At 43.8% G+C, this 24,738-nt stretch overlaps 1 protein-coding gene across 1 annotated transcript in view; it reads left to right on the forward strand.

Annotated features, from left to right (window-relative positions):
* The window catches only part of Nalf2 (NALCN channel auxiliary factor 2), a 38,338-nt gene extending 15,363 nt beyond the window's left edge, over positions 1-22,975 (forward strand). The window contains exons 2-3 of the mRNA XM_004660995.2: positions 19,578-19,749; positions 20,128-22,975. Coding sequence (XP_004661052.1) covers positions 19,578-19,749; positions 20,128-20,513 — 558 coding nt within the window. The 3' untranslated portion in view covers positions 20,514-22,975. The remainder of the gene's footprint in view (positions 1-19,577; positions 19,750-20,127) is intronic.
* The last annotated feature ends 1,763 nt before the right edge of the window (positions 22,976-24,738 follow it).

Here is a 24,738-nt window from a genome sequence, read left to right on the forward strand (position 1 = left end):
GTGATGAGGTGTTGGGGGCCTCTGAGGCTCTGGCTCTCTGCTTTGGTAGGAGTTGATTATTCTCTGTGCCAATCTCTTTCACCTTGTGCTGGTACCTGGTTCACCAAGAAAACAGCACCCTGGCTTGTTTCACCAATTATTCTTAGTTTCAGCTGGGCCCCTTTTGAGGTATGATGGAGTTGTTTTCTCCTTAGGATATGCGTCTATCTGAAAAAGAGAAGCAGATTCTCCAGTGAAGAGTAAAGTTAATACCAGGCAAATGATATAACCCTTATTTTTTATAGAGAATTTAATAGGTGTAGGCCCTGTTGTAGCCCATGATTGTTGGTAGCTTGATAATGGAGTGTGGGCTCATGTTTGGATATGGTTCTGACTTGTTTAAAGTCACTCATTTTTTTCCTCCCTTAATTTACAATATGGCTGTGTCCTGCATACCTGGTATTGATTTTGGACACATGAAAAATGCATTGAGTAGGTGAAGTACACACAGTTCCAGGAGGTGCTGCTGAGACATGGCATGAGGCAGGGCATGATGATCCTGATAGGCTGTCAAAGCCATTGGAAGATGGACTGTGGTTTGCATGGAGACCTGAAGATGTTTTGAATATTCCAGTACTGTGCAAGGGTTACCATGAAAGCTGTTGAATTTGTATGGAAATCTTCTCTGGTTATTCAGCCCAGCTGATGGGGTGGAATTGGCAAATCGGGAGACTGTCAGTCACGGGTTATGATAGACTTGAACTGCAAATGTTTGATGTTTGCTTGATGGTTATTGAGTTTGCATTGTTTCAGTTTCTCCTTTCTATGCCTTATAGCAGTTAAAAATGTTTATTCTTGTGCCTTTATATGTTGAAAGTATATAACATTTGTTGATTTTGCAGGACTTACAGCTAAGAGACAATCTTAAATCTCAGATGAGACTTGGGACTTTGGAACTATCTTAAGTTGGTAAAGACTGTGGGGAATCTATGAATTTAGACTGAACACAATTTACAATGTCAATGGTTATGAATCTATTGGGGGCCAGGGGCGGGATATGGTAGTTTGAATGGATATCCCTCAATATATCCAGGATTTTCTTAAAGCTTGTAATTTAGATTTCCAGCCTCCTGGCTTGAGGAGGTGTCACTGTGCTGATCCTAGGGCCCAACCCTAAGGTGTTTGGGTAGATTTAGAATTCCAGTTTAAAGATATGCAAAGTGCCTGAGTTTGCCTGGAATTCCTGAAATGTGCTTTATTGGGCTGGTGTGTTGGTGATGGTTTTTCTTTCTCTCTGATTCGACCTATAAAAGGGGGATAATGTCTTCTGCCATTATCAAATTTCCCCTGGATCTATAAGCTTCAAATAAATTTCCTCTCTCCTATAACTGTGCTTGGTTTGGAAGTTTGTCCCAGCAACTTAAGTTGAATTCTATAGGCAGTAAGGAGTAGGGACCCCCACCAGAGCTTAGACGTCTCTGCAATCCTTTGGGCTGGAATTCAGATCTGTCCCCAAACACACCTTAGGGCTGGATCCCAGGATCCACTCCCAGTGACACTTCTTCCAGCCACTCAACTGGAGACCCAAGTTACAAGCATTATTAATATACCTGAGTTTATGGGGGATATACATTCAAACTACCAGACTCATCTTACGTTCATGATTTTAAAATTTATTTGTTTGTTCATTCATCATTTGTGTGTGTGCATGAGGATATATATATGTTCCCGTATGTGTGTGTGAATGGGAGTGTCTGTGCCTAGGTGTGCATGTGAAGGTCAGAGAACAACTTTTGGGTACATCCTCATGGGTCTATCTCATTTAAGACAGGGCTTCTCTCCATCTTGCTCTGCTTCTGTTGTTCTTTTGGCTGTGCTTGCTGAGAGTACCAGGGGAATTCTTCTGCCTCAGCCTTCCATCCTGCCACGAGAATACTGCAATTACAGAAACCTCTATAGCTTCTGGCTTTTTACCAGGGGTCTACGTATTGAGCTCAGGAACTCAGGCTTAAGTGGTGAATGCTTTATCCACTGAGAAATCTCTCTAGCTCATTTTTGCTTTTTTTTTTCTGACCCACTGAGCTAATTTAGGGTTGTTTGCATGATCATGGATGTGTAGTTATTTACTGTGAAATGGGCCACTTACCAGAGGCTACACCACTGAATAACATGTTTTCCCCTCTCCCAACAATTATTAGCTGCTATTAGCTATTCTGGGAGATGTGGGGTCTTATAAGTCCTTCCCTCATCCTTGATGAAATGTTGACAGGCTCAATCTTGTGCTGTGAGTTCATAAGTGTAAAGGCCAAGTCATATCTAGAAGACATACCTCTTCTCTATATCATGCTCTTAATTTTCTCTCTGCCCCATCTTCCATGAAGGAGGATCCCTGAGCCTTTGAGGTGGTGTTTTAGATGTCCTGTTTAGGCACAAGCACACAATAATCACTTGTTCTTGGTAATTTTTCCAGCTATGCATCTGTGCATTAATGACTGCCCATTGCAGAAAGAAACTTCTATGACCAAGGCTGAGAGCAGCATTAATCTATGGGAACACATATAAATATTTAGAAGGCGTTTGACATCCTGTCCAATTAGCATAGCAACATGGGATGCAGGATGAAGTTTGGAAGCAGACTTACAAAGTCAAAGAGTATTAACCTTTATAATGATGATCACATAAATTACTAAATCCCTCTCGAATAGATTATTGTATTTTATACCCTCGACAAAGATGTGAGACTAATTAACTTTATTTTATTTTATTTTGGTTTTTCAAGGTAGGGTCTCACTCTGGTCCAGGCTGACCTGGAATTAACTATGTAGTCTCAGAGTAGCCTTGAACTCTCAGCAATCCTCCTACCTCTGCCTCACAAGGGCTGGGATTAAAGGTATGTACCACCACGCCTGGCTCGAAACTAATTTACTTTAAAAAAAATGAACTACCTTGGCTTTATGTTGGCATTCCTTTGATAAGACAATTGTTTTTCTTGTTTATAGGCCATTTGTATTGTGTGTTTGTGATCATCAGTTCTTGGTTTCTGTTTTTCTAATTGATTTGTATGTTCTCTTTCATATGTATTAATGATATTAACCTTGTTCCAATCACAGTTATGGTAGATTCATGATTATTTGGATCTTGAAGCTGAAAGGAGAGAGTGAAAATAAAAGGAGCTATCACAAGCATTTTATATCTTTTATTTGATTTTTACCTCTGCCTTGTAAAGCATACACATATTATCTCTGTTTTTCTGTAGACAGGCTCCGAGATAGTCAAATGACTAGCTCAAGGTCATCAAGCTGATAGAGTTGAAGCTAGGATTTGAATTCAGGTCAAATCCAGGGATTTGCATGCCAGCAGACAGTGATATTTCCTAGTCTGTGCTGGTGTACTTACAGGTAAATTTTTGTGCTATTGCTTTACAGACATCATTTACAGAGAAGGAAGGGTAGTAGGGTTGTTTCTTTTATTATCTGAGAGATTTTACATATTAGGAAAGTGTGTGGATCAGAGAAGTGAAATAACTTGCCTGAGGTTTTATTACTAGTAAGAGGACACCTGGGATTTTGACTGCCTGTTCGAGTTTGAAGATAGTTGATCCTGTCTTTCCATCATCCATGCCTACCTAGAGACCATCTTCTTGGATCCAAATTTAAATCCAGGGGTGGATAGTACTTGATACACAAACATGTAGCAAACCAGTGGCCAAGCCTCCTTTTTGGTGCTATGGCCAAGTTTACAGAGCTAGGTAGTTGCAGAGGCAGAATCAGAACCCAGGTTTCATCAACTCTCCATCAGGTTGAAGCAATAGCTTCTTAATGAAGAACATCTGTAGGAAAAACTATGGGGAAGGGTCAAGTACATGAGGGATATAGCTGCCACAAGCATTTCCAAAGGAATGGACTCTGGCATTATAGTCATTCGGGGCAAGTCTATTCCAGAAGCCTCCCCCTCCACCCCCCGTAGGACTTGGAACTGGAAAACTCATATCCTAGGGGCAATAAAATATTTACACTAAGACAGCTTTTCTCTTTGCACAAAGACTAGAGCCTTGGACCCTGGTGGGGGTGGAAGAAGCAAAGCAGTGTGTGTGTTTAGCAAAAGGAGAGGAAGAAAGAGTGGTTTGGGAATTTGTTTTGCTTCTTAATCATTTGTTTAGTTTTTCAGTACTGGGGCTCAAATTACATTCGTGGTCTGGAAGGAGTACTTTGATAAAGGGATAAAAATAATCATTTATAGTGCCTAATAGCCACATATTCTCTCCTCTCCCACTTGCAAAAAAGAAAACCTTACTCCTATGGGGTGTGGGCTGAATAGGTTGACTTTAGGAAAGCATTTTCATCTATCTAGGCTTGGAAATTTCTCCTTAATTTAACCTGAAGCTACACCAAAAATAAATGTGTTTGAGTAACAAGCTTTAATAGTGATAGAGAATTGAAGGGACTGTCCCAAAGGGTAGTATGGTATATAAGAACCTGACCATTGAAGTATAGGAAAAACTGAATTCAATTCTACTTTGAAATCTTTTGTCTCTGTAGAATACTTATTAAATTTTCAATGTATTCTTCAATATCTTTTCATTTTCCTCACCTTAACAACTAAAAAAATAGGACCATCATGAAGCTTAAGGGACATAAATCATTAATCTCTTAAGAGTGATGAAAATTGCCCAAGAAATGCTAACCACTATCATAATATCATTGACTGTGGGCCCTGGGTAAATTATTTAAACTCTTTGGTCCTATCTACCCTTATCTATATAAAGATCTGTCTCTACCTTAGGGAGTGATTGTGGGAGTCAATGAGTTAATAAATGCCAGGATCAGGTACTTAGAATAGAGCCTAGCCTATAGTAAGCACTTAATATAGGGTAGCTGTTATTCTCATCTTAATTAGATGTGTTTGATCCAAGTGATTACTTAATACCCAGTTGCAATTCACAACTGAAATGGGCTGCTGAGGAGGAGGGAGAGGTGGTACTTGAATAGGTGAGGCTTCTGAGGTAGAGGTGGTGATTGGAAGCTAGAAGGCGACTGGAGAGATTTTAGTAAGTGAACAAAGAGGGAAGAGGAAGAAAGGGAAGAAGGATCCTGAAGTCTTTGATTCACCTCATAACCAGAGGACAGCTATAGTGCTATAGTCACCTTTGATCAGGCCTCTGTTCTCCCCATGCTCTCATCTACCTAGCAAGGCATAGCACTTGGGGAAAGGAGGTGAAGCAGGGACAGTGAGCTAGATTTACAGTGTTGGTGATGGCTTTTTGTAAAAACAAGTGTGCCTCCTAGGGGACTTGTGAAACCTAAAGGAAACTGTAGTTGCCCATGTCACACCAACACCATTCCTGTATTGACCTGCACAACCATTATGCACAGAAGCCCCCAGTGCTGCCCCCTTCTCACATTAGTTCCTCTCTCTATTTGTAAGACTCCTCATTCCTCTCTTGGCTTATGAAGTGTACCTGGCCCAACTCCATGGCTCACCCAGGCATGTGTAACCTTTTGACATTGTCACATGTCATCTACAAAGTTCACACTCAACAACTACATAATAGACTTACAGAAACAAAACAAAATCATGTTTTAAGTAAGTTTATGATTTTGTGTTGGACTGTATTCATAGCTATCCTGGGCCATTGGTTGGACACCCCTAGCAGGGCCAGGCTAGGCCTCTGGGTCAGGGCTATGCAGGGCAAATCTAGCAAAATTGATCAGGTCAAGTTTTGGGTATTTTGCTTTGTTGTTTGGAAGTTTACAGCTGCAGATGAGTTTGTTTTAATTTAATTTTATCAAATTAATGTATGTTAATAATTTTCAAAGTCACATGTGTGTGTGTGTGTGTGTGTGTGTGTGTGTGTGTGTGTGTGTGTGTGTTTGTCCACTTGTCCCTTAGAGTTAAATACTTGGAACTCTTCTTTCTTCTCATGTTTACCTCTACATTCTTAAATGTTCTGTCACTGCTTTTATGTATTGATTTTTTAATCTGTATATATGTATGTGCACACATATAAGCAGACAGATATATCACAAATATACACAATAACATGTGTATGTCACCTATCTCATCTATCCATCTTAGTAGCTTATTTCTGTCCTTTAAATAATATATACAGGGCTGGAGAGATGGCTTAGCGGTTAAGCGCTTGCCTGTGAAGCCTAAGAACCCCAGTTCAAGGCTCAATTCCCCAGGACCCACGTTAGCACACGTGTCTGGAGTTCGTTGCAGTGGCTGGAAGCACTGGCACGTTCATTCTCTCTATCTGTCTGCCTCTTTCTCTCTCTCTGTCACTCTCAAATAAATAAATAATGAACAAAAATAATTTAAATAATATATACAGAACACAATGTTTATCATTGAAGCAGTGGCCTTTTGTTTCACCCTTGAGCTTACTCGTCAGAGTTAAATACCTCCAACTCCCTTAACTTTTCTCTTTGGTTAACTCTTGCCTTCACATTTCTAAATGGCACATCAATATACTATTTATTGATTTTTCTGTCATACATTTTATTTATTGACTTTTTATCTTATTAGAGGAGGGTTTATATCTCTTACTACCAGTAGTATAATATATGGACACATGCATCTCTTCAACTAGTACATCCAATATTGGCATATCCCAGTTTTCAGTTTTAACATGCAGAGACATTTGTCCTACCCATAACTGTGGGCTAACTTCACAATGCATGACCCATATACCTAAACAAGGAGGGGCCAAGGGGAGGGGTTAGGTCATGGATGAGCCTATACCAAACTGACTGTATTTGCTGAATACAAAACTAATTAATAAAAAATTTTATGCCTTAAACTTATGAGTAAGGAATTCAAAGGGGAAAGTGTGGGGGGTGGAGGGAGGGAATTACCATGGTTTTTTTTCTTATAATCATGAAAAATGCTAATAAAAATTTAAAAAAAGAAAGAAAAAAATAAAAAAAATAGTAGAACTTACTTACATTGTTAGGTTTATAAATATTGTTTACAACTAAGTCATGTATGCTACTGTGATTACATTTTCTTCCTTGGTTATCTTGTGTTCTTACAGTTGATAATTGCCTTTCCTATTTACTTAGTTTTCTATAACCATTTTGCTAACATATCCCTAGTTTTTTCATTGGCGGTGAGCATCCATGAAGATACATTCATAACCTTCATAATCATAATCTTCAGTTTTTCAACTTATAGCTCTTTACTCTGTTCCAGTCTGAGGTAGTTGCCAGAAGGTTGGTCTTCAAGTACTGCATGTATCAACATCCTCCACTTGTATACCAACTACTTGAAAACAATACACAAATGAGTAACAAAAGAGCCTACAATCCATGGATATTTGATTTATGCAGAGGCCTTGCTAGAAAGCTTGGACTCTATTCTGGGACTTTGAATTTGGCTATCTCTTTGGTTCCATGCTTCAGGCAGGCCTCCCTCTTTCCACCTGCAATGAGTTATCAGTGACATGTGATACAGTCCCCCAGAGAGCAAATGGTATCTCTGGCTACTGGCTACAGGAATAGGTTTCTAGGACGGGAGTACTGACACTTCTTTTTCACTTTGTATTGATAAACTCTAGGACAAAAAAAAATATCTAGGACTTTTGTGAATGTCAACAGCCATATAGCCATTGTTCAGCCAATTGAGAGGGCTGAAAACTAAATCCCTTGAAATATTAAAATAAACAAAACCTGGGGATTTTTGACTTCTTGGGAGAGTCATCTGCTCATAGATGTCTCCTTTTTGTTCTTCTCACAATCCCTTTTCAGTTTCCTACACTCTGGCTTCTGCCTCTGGTCTCTGCTGAAACTGATGGGATTGCTTCATTTGTTCAAACCTATGTGTTGCTGTCTATGTAGCACTTATCTGCTGATCACTCTTTAGTCTGAAATTCTCTCCCCTCTTAATTTATGGAATGCCATTCTCTTCTGTTTCTCCTTCAATCTCCTCTTCCAACAGGTTCTTATTCATGCTGGGCAAGTGCTCTACCACTTAACTATACTCCCAGATCTCCTCTGATCTCTTGAACCACTCATCTGTCTTCATCTCATTTCCTCCCTTCACCTGCCCTTAAATGCTTGTGTTTTTCCCAGGAGTCTATTAAGCCCTTTCTCTGTCTACTCTCATGGCTTTTACTATTGCTTTATCAGTCATAGTGAGCTAGGTTATGCTGTAGTAAGAAATAGCCAGCAAATATCAGAGGCTTCATACAAGAAATGGTTATTTTTTTGCCATGATACATACTCAAAATATGTCAGCATGTAAAAAGCATCTTTGCATGGTTGTCACTATGCCTAGGGTAGTAGAGAGGACATCTAAACTTTTGTTTCCACAGTCAGAAGCAGAGGAAAGAGAATGTGCCAAATCACATATCAGCCATTAGATATTATTCCCACAAGTGATCTATGTCACTACAACTTACCCTTGATTGGCTACATAAACCACATGTCCATGCCTAACTTCAAAGTGGAAAGCATAGTCCTACTGTGTTCCTAATAATAAACCCCTTAAGCCCTGATTAACCCCTTAAGCCCTGATGGTTCACTAACCTTTATCCAGACCCTTCTTCTCTCCTTCTCTCTCTCTCTCTCTCTTTCTTTTTCTTTATTTCTTTCTTTCGAGGCAGAGTCTCTTGTAGCTCAGGCTAGCATTGAACTTACTTAGGTGAAGGTCACTTTGACTCCTGTTCCTCTTGCCTCTGCCTCCTCAGTTCTGGGATTATAGGAGATCAGTTAGGAGATTATTGTAATAGTCTGAGTGAAAAGTGATGAGGACCTCAACTAAGGCCTTAGCAGCAGAAAGGAAGAAGGAATAGATGTGAAAAAAATAAATTAATGAGGTAAAACCAACAGAATTACCTACAAATGTGGAAAATAAGGTTGGTAAAGGGGTCTGGGATAACTACCAGCCTTCTATCTTGGTTGCAATGAATTTCAGTTTCAATTTTTTTAAGACAGGGTCTCCTGTAGTCCAGGCTTGCCTCACACTGTCACTATATTGCCAAAGTTGACCTTGAACTTTCACTGCTTCTCACCTCTTCACATCTCAACTGTTGGACTCATGGTTGCATGCATGCCCAGCTGGCTTCATTTATTAAGGAAAAACAATAGGAGAAATGTAAGACTTGAGAGTAAAGAAGATGAATTTAGTTTAGGGTCATCTTGACTTTGGGGCATGTGGGTCAGCTAGGTGGAAATGTCAAGGAGGCAATGGTTATAGTAGTCTAAACTCTGAAGGAGGGTCTGCGCTAAGTGTGGTGGTGTGAGCCTATAATTGCAGCACTTGGAAAGCAGAAGAAGGAGGATGGCTGTAAGTTTGAGGCCAACCAGGGCTGTACAGTGAGACCCTGTCTTAAAAGGGGGGTAGGGAGGTGAGTACGAGCACTTGCTGCAAGCATGAAGGGCTGAAAGGGCCTGAGACCACCTGAATTCGATTTCCCATGACCCACATAAGCAGTTGGGGATGGCCACACATACCTGTTATCCCAGTCCTGTGTGGAGCAGAGACTGGAGAATCACTGGGGCCTGTGAAAATTGCAGCTTCACTTTCAGAGACTCCATCTCAAGGGAATATGTGGATGAGCAATAGAGGAAAGACACTTGAGATTCTCCTCTGTTACACATGCACATGTATATACCCCCCACCACACATTACACACCTCAAAAAAACCAGACTCTGAAAAGTTAGTTACAAAACTAATAAGGTATCTTTTTCCCCTTGAGACAGTCACATTAAGAATCCCAAACTTGTCTCAAACTTGTGATCTTCCTGCCACAGCCTCCCAAGTAGCAGGGGTTACATGCCTGTGTCAACAAGCTAGACATAAGTGATACTTAAGTAAGCTGTTATTAACAGTTCATTAGAGGCTCTCCATTGCCTATAGGAGGAAAAATCATTCCTCTTCAGCTCCCAGAGCATATTGAAAAGGACAAGGCCTTCCTTCACAGCCTCATGTACCATCCTTACTAACCACCAAATACACTATCTAGTCACACTGAATTATCTACAATGATTTGCCCATCATTATTTCACACTTTTGGGTCTTTGTATCTGCTAGTTTCTTTGCTTGAAGCATACTTTATTCCCACTCTATTCCACCTACTGAACTTCTACTTTTTTCAAGTCCCAACTTAAGTCTCTCCCACATGGAGATGTTTCCCTGTATGTTGGCCTTCAAAATACAGTTGATATTTTTCCCTTTACACTACTATCGTATCAAATACATGCTATTTAGCACAGCAGCTTATAATGATTGGTCCACACAGTCATTTCTGTTGCTTTTTGTCTTATTTATTCCCATTATCTATAGCTTCCAGTACAGTGCTGAAGCACTCAAGTGTTCAACATGTGGTACATGAACAAAAGAATGAGGAGATTAGATTCAGAGAAGTCTACAAATACCTGCAGAGCCAGCCTGAGTGACAGGAAGCACACAGTTCTAGATGGCTCCAGAAGAGCCAGTGAGAAACATGAGTTTATAGGGAGGTGTTACCTTAGCTGAAAAGAAGAAAGAACTTTAACTGCTAGAGTTGCCTGAAAATATAGGCTGCCCTGTGAGAGAATGAGCATGCTATGACAATGTTTACAATCAGAAACTGGGTGGCAGTGATGGAGTAGAAATTCCATCAGCAGGCAGAGTGATATTCTCACAGTCCTGTCCATTCTGGACCAGTTATGAACTCCTTTGCTGAACTATTTGACAGGAATTACCTAAGCCCTTTCAGAACTGTCCATATATTATAGATACTCCTTCACTAGGCTACGCATGGTCAGGGTAGACACATCAGCCTTTGAGCACATAGTAGATAGCCTAAGAGGCTTGAAGACATGAGGACCCTCAGGAGCTGTACTGGCTTCACCTTTCCAACCATTTTCCCACCGTTTCTTTAGGGCAGGTTAAACTGCTTAACTCATGACTGCTCATTCTAAGAAGCAGGAACAGCTGTAGCTTATTTTTATAGCCCCTTAAATAAAGCCCTTGTCATCAACCTGGATTTGCCTTATAAAGCCTCTAATCTCATTCTGACTTTGCCAATCCCAGTGGACTTCTGCTCTGCCCAGAATTATATCCATGACCTTACTCTATTCTGATCCAACTCTTTGCAAGTCCAAAGTAGAGGAGTACTTGATTCTTGACCTCTGTCCAACAGAGTCCCTCACATAATTCAATATAAGATAGACAAGGAGGCTTTGGGTGAACAGTCAGAGTGCCTCCTGGTTTTTTGGTAGATTTTGTGCATGTCTGACTGTACTGTGGCATTTGCAGACAGTGGATTTCATCCCATGGCCAGCCCACATTGTTCCTTTGTTTCCACACCCACCATGCCTGAAACTCCTGGCCAATGGTCCTATGAGTATATTAGAAAGACAAGCAGCCATGAAGAAAGTGCCTGTAGGGAAGATTCGATTGGGGAAACAGACCACAGTGGGAAGCAAGTTAGAAATCAGGAGGGAAACTGCTTACTTCCTGGTTGGCAAGAAGTAAATCTCCACTCTTGTAGAATTTTTCCAACTCCAAATCAAAGAGCTCAGGAGGTCCATCACTTTCTATATCCTCTGACCCTGAGTCCTGGCTTTGAAGTGTGACAGTGTGCATTCACAAAGTCTTTGGTAAAGTGAGACATCTCTTTCCAGAAGAGTGTACGAATAGAATGCTCTGGGTAGGACTGAAAGCCAGGAAGCTGAGGGTGAAGCTGGCCAGGTTCTTACACTCCTCCCTAAGCTGGCAACTGCAGAGCCCAGGAGGGCTAGGGATCCCCCTTATCTCGTCCCTCCTATTTCAGGAGCAGCTCTACTGCCCAGCTGGGAGGAGTGGGACAGCCTTCCTAGCTTCCTTTTTGGGTTAATTGGTGTTCCCTCTAGTTACTCTCTGCTTTTGTGTCCCCTCCTAGTTCCCATAGCAACTGGGCTAAAGCAGCAAGAACTTGATTGAACCCAGCAGTGGCCTTACTGAGGTGGGGAAAGGAGGGCACCACCAGATCATGTCACCCTATCCTATACCCCCTACCCTTATTACCTCAAGGATCTAGCCCATTGGACAGGGCATGGCAGAGAAGCCTTTTCTTCCTGGGCTGGAGTGTGAAGAGCCTGAAACCACAGAATAGGCCTTGCTCTCCTCAATTCTCCTCCTCCTCTACCCAAGTCCCTGTGTTGGACTTCTAGTTTAGAATTCAGTTGCTGGCATAAATTTTCAGTAGGAGAATCCCTGAAGTTGGAATCATAATCCCAAATTTCAAGCTTCAAGTCCCTCCCTTTGCCACTACTTTATGTGTCTGCAGTTAAGTGGGTCCCTACTCCCTTTCTGAACCTCAGTTTCCCCAGCTATAAAATGTTAAAACTTGATTATCTCAACCCCAGCTGCATGCAGAAATTTCTAGAGGTGGTTTGTGAAAGTGTAGACATGTGGGTCTTACCTGCAAGGATTCAGACTTTGTTGGTCCGGTTGTGATGTAAGCCATGTGGGTATATTTTTTAAAGCTCTCTAGGGGCAGGAGAGGAATCTCAATGGTTTAGGTGCTTGCCTGCAAAGCCTAATGACCTGGATTCAATTCCCCAGTACCCATGTAAAGCCAGATGCACAAAGTGACTCATGCATCTGGAGTTCGTGTGCAGAGGCTGGAGACCCAGTGCACCCATTCTCATTGTCTGTATCTCTTCTCTCTATCACTGTCTGCTTGCAAATAAGTAAAGAAAAAATATCTCTAGTGATTCTACTATGCAGCCGGAGTTGAGAATCTTGAAAGTAAAAAGTCTCCTCAAGTCTCCCAACTGCCTGGTACCTGGTTCTAAGACATTTCCTCCTTTACCTGTGAGCCCCACCTGCAGAAAGTCCTACAGCCCTCCTACACCTAGCCCTTATTCCTAGAGGAGTGGCCAAGCCCACATCACAAACCACCAGCCAGCATGCGCCCCCCTCCACATACCTCTGGCCTCACACTGATTAGACAGAGCAAGGTCCACAGGATGGTCTTGGGAACAGGGCTACCGAGTCTAAGGTGGATTTATTGCCACTTGGTAAAACTAATAGCTATATTACCTGAGAAGGACCCCAGGCTACCTTGAAACATGGGGCCAGCAATAGCTCAACTAGCCAGCTGTGGGGCTCAGGAATTGGATTACCTCTGAGCTCTGTGTGGCTCTTCTTCCTCCATTCCCCTCATTAGCTCCTTGTCTGTTCCTGCCTAACCACCCACAGGCCTGGTGTCCTCCCCAGGCAATCTGCTCACCCACTTGTTGCCATGGTGACTCTGGCTGGGGGTGTGGGGACTGAAGGGGGGGTCGGCTAATTAAGGAGAAAGGCCACACTCCCACTGTCAGGCCACCCCTCTCCCCTCCCCCGCCTTTCCTCTCCCTCTCTCTCCCAGGAGCAGATGAGGGGAGTGCCCAGAGGCTATAGTCTGTTACTGGGCTAATTGCAGTTGCCTGCAAGGAGGAGGGCAGGAATGCCACTGGGGACTCCTCGTCTCAAAGCAGAAACATTGCTTTGAGAGAGCCCAGGAAGACTCTCAAAGGGCCCTCTACGCCCTAGCTGCACTGATGGACATGGGCTGATTCCACACAGTTTGGGGTGAGAGTGAGATTGGTTCTAGGTCCAGGCTTCAGAGTTTAGGGCAGTGGGCTTGGGCCCTTTGCTCTTGGGATTTCACTTTCTTTCATCCCTACAGTTTTCCTTTTTTTTCCCTCTAAATTTCCTTTTTAGGAAATGTGTATGTGGTTTGTGTATGTTCATGCAAGTGCACATGTGTGTGGGTGCACATGCAGAGGCCAAAGGTCCACATTGTCTACCTCAATCACTGTCTACTTTAGTTTTAGAGACAGTCTCTCGCTCAACCTGGAGTGCACCAATTATACTTGACTAGCTAGCCAGAAAGCCCCAGGGATCTTTTCTGCTTCTGCCTCCCCAGTACTGGGATTATAGATGTGCACCACAGGCCCAGCTTTTACATGGGCATTGGGGGTCCAAACTCAGGTGCTCATGCTTTTCAGGGCAAGATGGAGCCATCCCCTTAGCCGCACTTCCTTCCATTTCTTCATTCCTCTTTCTTATGTTGCCATCTTTCCCATCTAAACTTGTCACTTCTTGTCCAGCTCTCTGCTGTTACCCCTGCCTTTTCTACTTCCTTTCAGCCCCTCTATCCGTAGTGTTACCACCTTTTCTGCTCCCACATGCTGTTATCTTCCTGCTCTTCCTATGTGTGTATATGCGGGGAGAGGCACAACACTTGCTATGGTGTGCATGTGGAGATCAGAAGACAACTTTCAGGTGGATACTTCCACCTCATGTGAGTCAGTGCGCTCTTTCTCTCTCTGACTCCCACCTCTCTGTCAGAATACTGGGACTGCAGAAGCCAATTATGGCTACTAGATTTTTGTGTGGGGTCTGGGGATCAAATTTGAGTATTCAGGGTTAAGCAACAAGCACTTCATCCATCGAGTCATCTCCAGTCCCCTTCCTGCCCATTTACCCTTCCGTATCCTATACCCCTTTACCTCCCATAAACCATCCAACTCTTTCTTTATTTTCTCCAACCCTATTTCCTGCCTATACACCTCCACATTTTATTACCCTCCCCCCACCGTTCCTTCCACATTTCCTCTTGTACTGCCACTTCCTCTCTCCCCTCCAACACTCGCTTACTATTTTACTCTTCTGGTTTTCTCTTACCCTGCCTTTTACCCTCATCAGTTCTTTGTCATCCTTCCTTGACTCCCTTCCTATTCCTTTGTAGGTTCCTTTCATTCTAAAAATTTCAACTTTATAAATGTACATAAATACATTTAAGGCAAGTGTGCAGTAGAGGTGTGCACCAAGATATTCAGTGGAGCATTATTTCTTATGGTGACAACTTAGAAATGACTGAAATGCCCATCAACAGGACTTTGGTCCCCTTTCATTTCATTCATGTGAAGCCATTCTGTTCTCTTAGCCCATCATATATTCATCAATCTCCTTGCCTTTGCTTAATCTGTTGTCAATATTGTCTCGTTGACCCATCTTATCTATGAAATCCTACTTTGAGTCCAGTATCAACTTTTTTTTTTTGTTTTTGGTTTTTCGAGGTAGGGAGGTAGGATCTCACTCTGGTCCAGGCTGGCCTGGAATTAACTCTGTCATCTCAGGGTGGCCTTGAACTCATGGCAATCCTCCTACCTCTGCCTCCAGAGTGCTGGGATTAAAGGCGTGCGCCACCACGCCCGGCACAGTATCAACTTTTTATTGAGACAGGGCCACACTATATTCCATACTGGCCTCAAACTCACTATGTAGCCAAAGATGACCATGAACTCGTAATCCTCCTGCCTCTACTTTTCAGGAGCTGAGATTGCAGGTGTATGGGTGCTAGGCATCAGACTCAGGACTTTGAGCATGTCAGGCAAGAACCCTATCAACTGAGCACATCCGCACCCTCCTGTCTCAACTGCTATTTCCTCACTGGAATTTCCCCCAGTGTCTACTAGCTTAGCTGTAATAAGCCATGGTGTAGTGTTTCTAATGGAACAGATCATATGCCACAGATTCAAGATAGGTGTGCCTACCCACAAAGCTGAAAATCCGGTGAGAGATAGGGACTTTCCTCATTTTCTCATCCTGTTCATGCTATCAACCAGTGTTTCAACATATATTGTGCTGAATGCACAATGACTAGTAGACAAATTCATGCTTGCATGCATGCAACTCATAGTCCAATGCAGTCTACAGAGAGAGACCTACCAAGCATGCAAAGTTAACACCTGTGGTTAAGAACCAATGAAAGGAGAGAATAATTAGGGCAGGATCCTCTAATAAAAGTGGACACGAGGACACTTTTTACAGAAATGACATTTAATCTGAGACTTGAAAGATGAGAAGAGCCCATCTATGCCACAGGTGGGGGTAGAGCATGCCAGGTCAGGAGAGCAGCATGTGTTAAGGCCTAAATGTAGGAGGAAGTAGGGCACATTCAAGGAAAAGAAGAAAATGTGTTTGTATATTATGATGAGCTTGAAGACAGGTATAAAATTAGTTTGGAAAGTCGGGCATGGTGGTGCAAGCCTTTAATCCCAGCACTGAAGGCAGAGGAAGGAGGATTACTGCGAGTTTGAGGCCACCCTCAGACTCCATAGTGAATTCCAGGTCAGCCTTGGCTAGAGTGAAACCCTACCTTGAAAAAAACAAACAAAATAGTTTAGAAAAGGATCATAGTTGTGCAAGGGTTTGAAGTCTGTGCTCAGACATTTGGGCTTTAGTCGAAATGTGTTGAAGGGTTGGAAGCAGGGAAGTAACAATCTGATGACAGTTTGAATCCATCTTTACTCCCATGTAGTAGGTTGAAAAGAGAAAGAATGGAAGTGGGAGGCAAATAGGAGACCGTCATCCAGGTGAGAGATGGTGACCTGCACAAAGGTGTGGATGTGGACCTCTCCACTCCCCAGGGGACATTTAACAATGAATGGCTGGAGACATTTATTTTCATTTTCAAAGTGAAGGAGAGGGACAATGTTATTGGTATATAGTGGGAAGGGGCCAGGGACCCTGCTAAGTATCCTACAATGGACAGCACAGCCCACAGAACAAAGGCATATCTGCTCCCAAATGTCAGTAGTTTTGCTGTTGAGAAATCCTGGACTTGACAAGAGACAGAGGATGGAGCAGGGGACCTTTGTAGCTAGTACCCACTGCCTGGTAGGGTGGGGGTGGGCTAAATGAGGGACAGAATATATATCAATGAAGTTAAGCCACAAAGCAGACCCTGGATTAAGCAGAACTCACAGATATATGTGGTGCCTGGTAAGGCAGATTCCTGTTTATATTAAAAATAACCCCTCACATTTCTATTGCCCTTTAGAGTTTACAAAACACTTTCAAATGTGATATATTATTTGATCCACACAATACCCTAGTGAGGTAAAGACCATGGATTATTCTTTCCATCACTTTCTTGAATTGAGCTTAACACCATTAGCCAAGGAAATGTTTGCCAAATTGAATAGAAATAAGATTTGCCTTGTTATATATGGGCAACCTCAGACAAGACATTTTTTAAAAATACTTTATTTATTCAAGGGGGGGGGCAGAGGGAGAGGGAGAGAGAGAATGTGCACGCCAGGGCCTGTAACCATTGCAAACGAACTCCAGATGCATGTGTCACCTTCACTTTGTGCATCTGGCTTACGTTGGTCCTGGGGAATTGAACCTGGGTCTTTAGGCTACCCAGGCAAATGCTGTAACCACTACACTGTCTCTCCAGGCCAAGATACTTTTAATTTATTTTTATTTATTAGCATAAAAAGAATTAGGTTTCATTATGGTATGTTCAAACAAATTTTTATTTCCCTGCCCCTCTTTCCCCTTTCCCACTGTCCCATGTGCCTTCCCCAACAGCTTTGTCTTTTCTATGATCTCATACATGTTTCCTGCTGTTCTTCTCAACATCTTGTCCCTTCTTATTCCCCTCTCCAGGTATCCAGGTTGGAATCAGCCCATACTTTCCATCTCACATGCCCTTATTTATATACATACGAACATAAAGTTAGGATCCATATATGAAAGAAACAATGCAACTCTTGCTTTCTGGGCCCATGTTACCTCACTTAGTGTAATTATTATTATTATTTTGGTTTTTTGAGGTAGGATCTCACTCTAGACCAGGCTAACCTGGAATTAACTCTGTATTCTCAGGGTGGCCTCAAACTCACAGCAATTCTCCTACCTGTGCCTCCCGAGTGCTGGGATTAAAGGCATGATTAAGCATGCCCAGTAGTTAGTATAGAATTATTTACAATTCTATTCATCCTTTTTCCTGAAAATTTCATAACCTCATATTTAGTTACAGCCAAGAAAAACTCCATCATGTATGTGTACCATATTTTCATTATCCTGTTGAGGGACATTTAGGTTGATTGCATTTCATAGCCATTGTGATAGAGCACCAATGACCATGGATGTGCAGCTGTCTCTATGGTAGCATATAGCATCCTTTAGGTATATGCCCAGGAGTGGTCAAGCTGGGTCATAAAATAGTCCAATTTGTAGCTTTTTAAGAAATCTTCACATTGATTTTCATAGTCGCAGCACCAGTTTACACTCCCAGTAACAGTAAATAAGAGTTCCTCTTTCCTTCAATTTGAGCTACTGAAGTTCCCAGGAAAATATCAAGTAACATGCTAACTTAAAACAAAAAAAGTTGGGGTTGGAGAGAAGGCTTAGCAGTTAAGGCATTTGCCTTCAAAGCCAAAGGATCCTGGTTTGACTCTCCAGGACCCATGTAAGCCAGAAGCACAAGGGGGTGCATGCATCTGGAGTTCGTCCGCAGTGTCTGGAGGCCCTGGCGCATCATTCTCTCCTTTTCTCTCTCTTTTCCTCTTTCTTTCTTTCCTCTCTCTCAAGTAAATGAAATATATTTTTTAAAAAAGTTTACCTTTTCCTACAACCTCTGCATCATTTTTTGTCTTTTATTTTCTGGATGATAGTTATCATTCTGCTTGTGGCAAGATGAAATATCAAAGTGGTTTTAATTTGCATTTCCTTCATGTCTAAGAATGTCGAATATTTTTTAAAAGTACTTGTTGGCCATTTATGTTTCTTCTTTTGAGAAATGTCTGTTCATTTCATTAACCCATTTATTGATTAGCAGGGTTTTTTTGGGGGGGATGTTTACTTTTCTATGGTTCTTTGTATATTCTAAGTCAATCCCCTGTCAGAGAAATAGCTGCTAAGGATCGCCTCCTACTTTGTAGGCTTCCTGTTTGGTTTACGGATAGTTTCTTTTGCCATGTGAAACCTTTTTAATTTAATATACTCCCGTTTGTTGATTCTTGGGAATAATTCCTGTGTTATCTTAATCCTTTAGAAAAACTACTTCCCTATACCTATAACTTCCAGTATATTGCCTTTTTCCCTCTAGTATTTTCACTGCTTCTGGCTTTGTATGAAAGTCTTTGATCCACTTTTTTTACAGTTGTTTTTTATTAATTGGGAACTTTATTGAATGAACATATTGGTCATATTCCATTAAGTTACACTCCTATGTTCCCTCTTCCCTGGCCCCATTCCACTTGATCTTTGTGCAGGATGAGAGATGTAGATCTAATTTCATTCTTCTTCAGGTAGAGATCCAGTTTTCCTAGTACCATCTGTTGAATAGGCTGTTTTTTTTCCAGTCTATATTTTTGATGCCTTTGTTGAAAATTAGGTAACCTTAGCTGTATGGGTTTATTTCTAGGTCTTCTATTCCATTGGAATATGCATCTGTTTTGTGCCAGTACCATGCTGTCTTTGTCACTATGGCTCTATAGTATAATTTTAGATCAGAAATTTGTGATACCTCCAGCAGTGTTCTTTCTACTTAGATTTGCTTTTTGAACCAAGCGTAAAATGATATGGTTGCATGAGGTGATTGGTATAGGGGTAATTTTGTGATTTTTTGCCAGCAAATTCTGAGATTTATATGACTGTAGACTAGAGAACCCTGGAGGCCTGGCTTTGCAATGGGTGGTCATAGAGTAGGATGGATGGGCTTTGACCAAAACTCCTTTCTCTCCATTTTTTGTACACTAGGGTTAAGTTGGCTAAGCCAACTAGTACACCATCTCCACCCTCATCATGGCACATGAGCTGATGCTGTTTCCTTTCCCCACAGGCTGTCTACAAGGCCTGGCTGTGCTCAGAATATTTCAGCGTGACCCAGCAGGAATGCCAGCGCTGGGTGCCCTGCAAGCAATACTGCCTGGAGGTGCAGACCCGGTGCCCCTTTATCCTCCCCGACAATGAGGAAATGGTGTATGGAGGACTCCCTGGCTTTATATGTACAGGTAAAGGCAGGACACTGGGGAAAGGGGAGGAGGTGGGAGAGGCCAGGGGGGTGGGAGGACAGTATGGGAACCAGACTAGATGGAGGTCAGTGGCTGGAGGAGTGGGCATTCAGGACCTCAGGTTAGGATAGTACCAGATTGAACAGGAAAAAAAAAAACAAAAAACTAGAATGGCCATTTCTGCCCAGAATATACTGAGCTAGGGAATCATCCTAGAGAAATTGGTGGGGTCCCTGAGAGAGAGAGAGGGTTCCAGGAAGGGAAGGTCAAGGGGGACAGGAGCTACCTGAGCAGTCCCAGCTTTGAACATCCCCTCTCCAGGTAAGGCAGAGCTATTATCCCCCTGAGCATCCCCATACCTTCCTTATCCATTGACAGGGTTGCTGGATACTTCACCAAAGCGGCTGGAAACCAAGTGCTGTGATGTACAGTGGGTCTCCTGTGAGTCGGAGAAGAAGAAGTTCAAGGAAACTGAGGCTCCCAAAACCCACCACCAGCAATTCCATCACTCCTATTTCCACCACTACCACCAACAGTACCACCACTTCCACCCCCGCCATGAGCCCCCAGGCCGTGTAAGCCACAAACCTTCCCTATTGCCGGTCTCTGGGGGCTCCCGCCTCAGCCCTAGTAGGATCCGGCTCTGTGTCCTTGTTCTCATGCTCCTCCATACCGTAGTGTCCTTCTCCAGTAATCAGGGTGGTGGGGGACTGGGGATGGAGACAGTGCCTGCCCTAGAGGAGGGTCTGACACAGGAAGAATGACAGTAAGGAGGATGGCTAGACCTCTGCCACACACTGACATCAGCTCCAGCCCCCCCTCCAGGCAGGGGGGGAGGGAGCTCCTCCCATGAGAGGTGCAGGAACAGATGGGGGCAGGGGAAAATGGGGGACTACACATCACCCCCAACCTACCTCCACCCCAAAAGCAGCTCCAACAGAATGGCCAGAGGGCCCCAGGGAGCTGCAAAATTCACTGGGGAGAAAATGGTAGGAATAGAAGGTGCCCCCTTCCAAGCCCCTCCTAAGGGGCTTAAGCAAAAAAAAAAAAATGGGGGGGGGAGAGCAGGGGCAAGAATTGCCTACCCCTGCCAAAAGCCCTGACTCCAGGGAAGGAGGCTGCTCACCCAGCCTCAGCCCTGCAGGGAATGTTGGGGGTCACAAAGGGGAAGTAGCTCTCCCCCTCCGCATTCCTTTGTTGCCAAGATCCTTAATTCTCTCCCGCCCATATCCCTACAGGCGATGGCAGACAGTGCGATTGCCCTCCTGCCACTTCTACACACTTTGGCCATGTGGAACCATCACCGGTGAAGCATCAGGCTGGGAGATGAGGCACACACAGTTGCAGCTAGGCCCAGGCCCCAGTTAGCTGTGCCCCACCACCCTAGGCAGTGAGGGCTTGGAACAGGATACAGAAAGAGAGGTGCAAGAGAACAAAGATAGGGGATGGGGCAGAAGAGAGGAGAGGAGAGAAGTAGACAGAGGGCCTGGGAAGATGACCTAATGGTCTACTGCCACTGGTTTTTGGGAGGGGAGTGATTGGTATTTAGGCAGGTTCAAGAAGTGCCACCCAAATCAGACAGAGGTGCAAATGCAGCCCTCTGGGGAAACAACCCAGGAGCCAAAAAAAAAAAAGGCTGAGGGCACATGATTGGACTGCTGCTGTCTGGAGGGCCATATCTTACAGAAGGTGCACACACTCCCTAGGGCCTCTCTTGCCCTGGAGAACATGGCCTTGGGGCCACAGACCTTTCATTTCCAATCTCAGTGGGGAGTAGGGACTTGAGCCCAAGTGGGTCAGGCCTGGCCTGGGTCCTCATGCTCCCCTATCTTGTCCTAGCCCAGGCCCCCATGAAGGAGAACCTGGTGGCATTACCACAGAGCTCTCCAGAGATGAGCCTCCCCGACCCCACCCTGTCCCCATTCCCAGCCTACCAAAGAATATTGATCCCTTCCTATCCCTGACCCTGTGGCTTACTTTCCCACCGTGGAACAGCCAGACGACTACTCACCCTTTAGCAGGTCACCCCTTGCCCTTACTGGACAAAGTCCAGAGACTGGCAAGAAGACTCTTAGAGATAATGTGTTGGTGACCCTTTGCTAAGAGACTTGTTTAGTCAAAGCAAGGGGCTGAGTGAGAGAAAAGACATTGAGGGCCCCTTTGGGGCCCTTGGCCTTGTACTGACCTGCTAGGAGGAGGAGGCCACATTGCCTGGGCATCTATAAGCCAATAAAAACTGACAAGAACAGGAGCCAGACATGTGTGGGACAGGCCAGGGGGTTTCAGAAGCAGAAAGGATGAGTGAGGTGGGACAGGCCTGGAGAAGCATTCCAGTGAAACTGAGAGGGGAGGGTGAGGGTGATCTGGGCCTGCTCAGCCTAAAGGATTAAGGGGAGACCTTCCTTGTAGAGAAGCCACGGCTGAGTCCCAAATAAGCTTCATGAGCCTATGGAACCCTTTCCTGCCAGTTTACTCATGTCATAACCTGTCCCCCTCCCTCCCGTTTGGCCCTCAGCACTTTGGGCCTGGCCACATACCCCATCTCTAGAGTGTTCTTTTCAGCTGGAGAGGGGAAGAGGTGCTGCCTCCTTTCCAGAAGAGCTCATGTATAAATGAGAGGCAGGCCCTTGGGGTCCACAGAGAGACCCCAGGTATTACCTTCTAACTCCTGCATCCTCAGGAGGGGAAAAGGGACTGGGCAGCAAAGGAGGATATGTCCCCAGAATGGACCCTTGGAGACTCCCATCCTCTCTTTCCCCTCACCAAGTGCCCAGGAGACCCCTGGCTCAGACCAGCCCAAGGCCTTGCCCAGTGGCAGGGGAAAGGGGCACCACACTCCACCTCAGAGTCATTTGACTGTCCACATCCACCCCACCCCTGATCTTCCACCACCTCTCCAGCTGCCCCTGCCCTCCTTCACAGGCAGCAGAGCTGGGCAGCTTTCTTATGCCATTTTCTACACTGTGCTTCATGAGTAGGACTTTCTTGCACTAGTTCCTATGACTGAGTCTCCAAGCTGGTTTCCTAGTAGTCCTCCAGGTCCCCCATCCCTTCCCCCTTCCCTGGCTATGGTTCAGTTGTCTGTGCCCTCCCTCTTAACCTGCCTCTGTGTTTCAGTGAGAGTGTCTGTATGTGTACTGCTTTCTGTTTTGTTGCATTGTGGGGCAGAGGCCTCTCTGCTCTTGTTTAACCCCATAAAGAAATAAATGGTAAGACTTGATGATAATCCTCCCTTCATGGTGTTGCTTTGTGGAGTCCAGTTTGCTGCACTAAGAAACACTCTAGGGCCTGGGAAGGGCATGGGGCCAGAAATTGCCGACCATATGACTGGCCTCCTGTCATCTCAAATCTCAAAATAAAGGGCAAATGTTGTAGTAGATAGAATGTTCTAGATGAGAAATCACACAAAGCCAAGCACTGACTGTAGTCAGGCATGTAACTAAGAAGGGCAAAGCTGTGGGAAAACACATGAATTTTCAGGGAAACTCAAGCCCAAGGTTGTACTGAGAGAATGCGGACCATGTTGCCAAAGCTTCTCATTCCGATGGTAATTTTGACACGAAACCCCCTAATTCCTAAAAGAAGGTTCAAGTTTAAAAGGCAACCAACTAACCTACCCACCTAACTCCATGCAGCCCACCACTGCAGGAGAAGGAAGACTAGAGAGGAATTGCTAGAAGGGCAGCAAACAAGGCCTGTGCCTCTCTTGCCCAAAGAGGGAAAAGGGGAGTGCACTTAGCTTGAGCTGCCAGATTCCTGTGCCAAGGGAGCACAACCCTTCTATCTCCCTCCAAAGTAGCATAGCACATGGAGGCTAGGATATGGTCTCTGGAAGCAGACTGGAGCTAACGTAGAGTCACCACCTTATTGTGAGATGAGATGATGTACATAAGCACTTGGCACAACAGCTGGCACAAAAAGCCACTCAAATGCCAGTAATTATTATCATCAGCAGTCATTCAGTCTTTTTCCTTTCACTCCCAATCCAAACTGTCACCAAATTCTGTCATTCTCCCTTTCTACTATGTGTAAAGTCACTCCCCTTCTTTCCACCCTGATTCCCACATAAGCCACTTCAGGTTCTCAGTTCCTTTGCCTGAACTATGACGATAGCCCAAATGTTGTCCAGCAAATCTGTCCAATTACCCTGGCTTCAGTCATTCTTCCATCTAGCATAGTGCCAGGCACCATGGAGCCACTAAAGAACTACCACCATGGTTGAGTTTCCCAAAGGACATAGCTAATCTTCCTAAAACTAACACATTACATACTTCAAAAATATTAAACATGGGCTGGAGAGAGGGCTCAGAAGTTAAGGCACTTGCCTGCAAAGAATAACGACCCAGGTTCAATTCTCTAGTACCCATGTAAAGCCAGAGGCACAAAGAGGTGCATGCATCTGGAGTTCATTTTCTGGAGGCCCTGGTGTGCCCATTCTGTGTCTCTCTTCTATCTATCTCTGCTTGCAAATAAATAAATTAATAAAAATATTTTAAAAGAATTAATGTTTCTCTCTCCCTTTCTCTCTCTCTCTCGCACACACACCAATCATATGGAAAGTTCTGAGCATTACATTCAAGCCTCTTTGTTTTCTAGTCCTCTCTTACCAATCTGACCTTCTACTGCACTGCTTGTGCATTCAGGTCTCAGTCTGTCCCCAGCTGGTTACTTCTTTCCTGAATTAACCCTGCCCTTTCTCATCTCCTGCCCTTTGCTCATATCAGTTTCTTCTGCCTGAAATGCCCTCTCTCCATCTCTACCCATCACTGGCTTCTCTAAGCTTCAAAACCCAGCTCAAATACCATCTCTACTATGAGAACACTTCCCATTAGCCTCGATCTCTCAAGTGGAAAATAATCTTTCTCCTGTGTACTTTCATAATGCTTTGTACCTTAATAATGGTACTTATTATGTACTGCCTGTGTCAATTTATTCATTCATTCAAAATATACATATTGAGCAATTATGATATGTCAAGCACTGTGTTGG

Source organism: Jaculus jaculus, chromosome X, assembly GCF_020740685.1.
Source record: "Jaculus jaculus isolate mJacJac1 chromosome X, mJacJac1.mat.Y.cur, whole genome shotgun sequence".
Classification (NCBI taxonomy): domain Eukaryota; kingdom Metazoa; phylum Chordata; class Mammalia; order Rodentia; family Dipodidae; genus Jaculus; species Jaculus jaculus.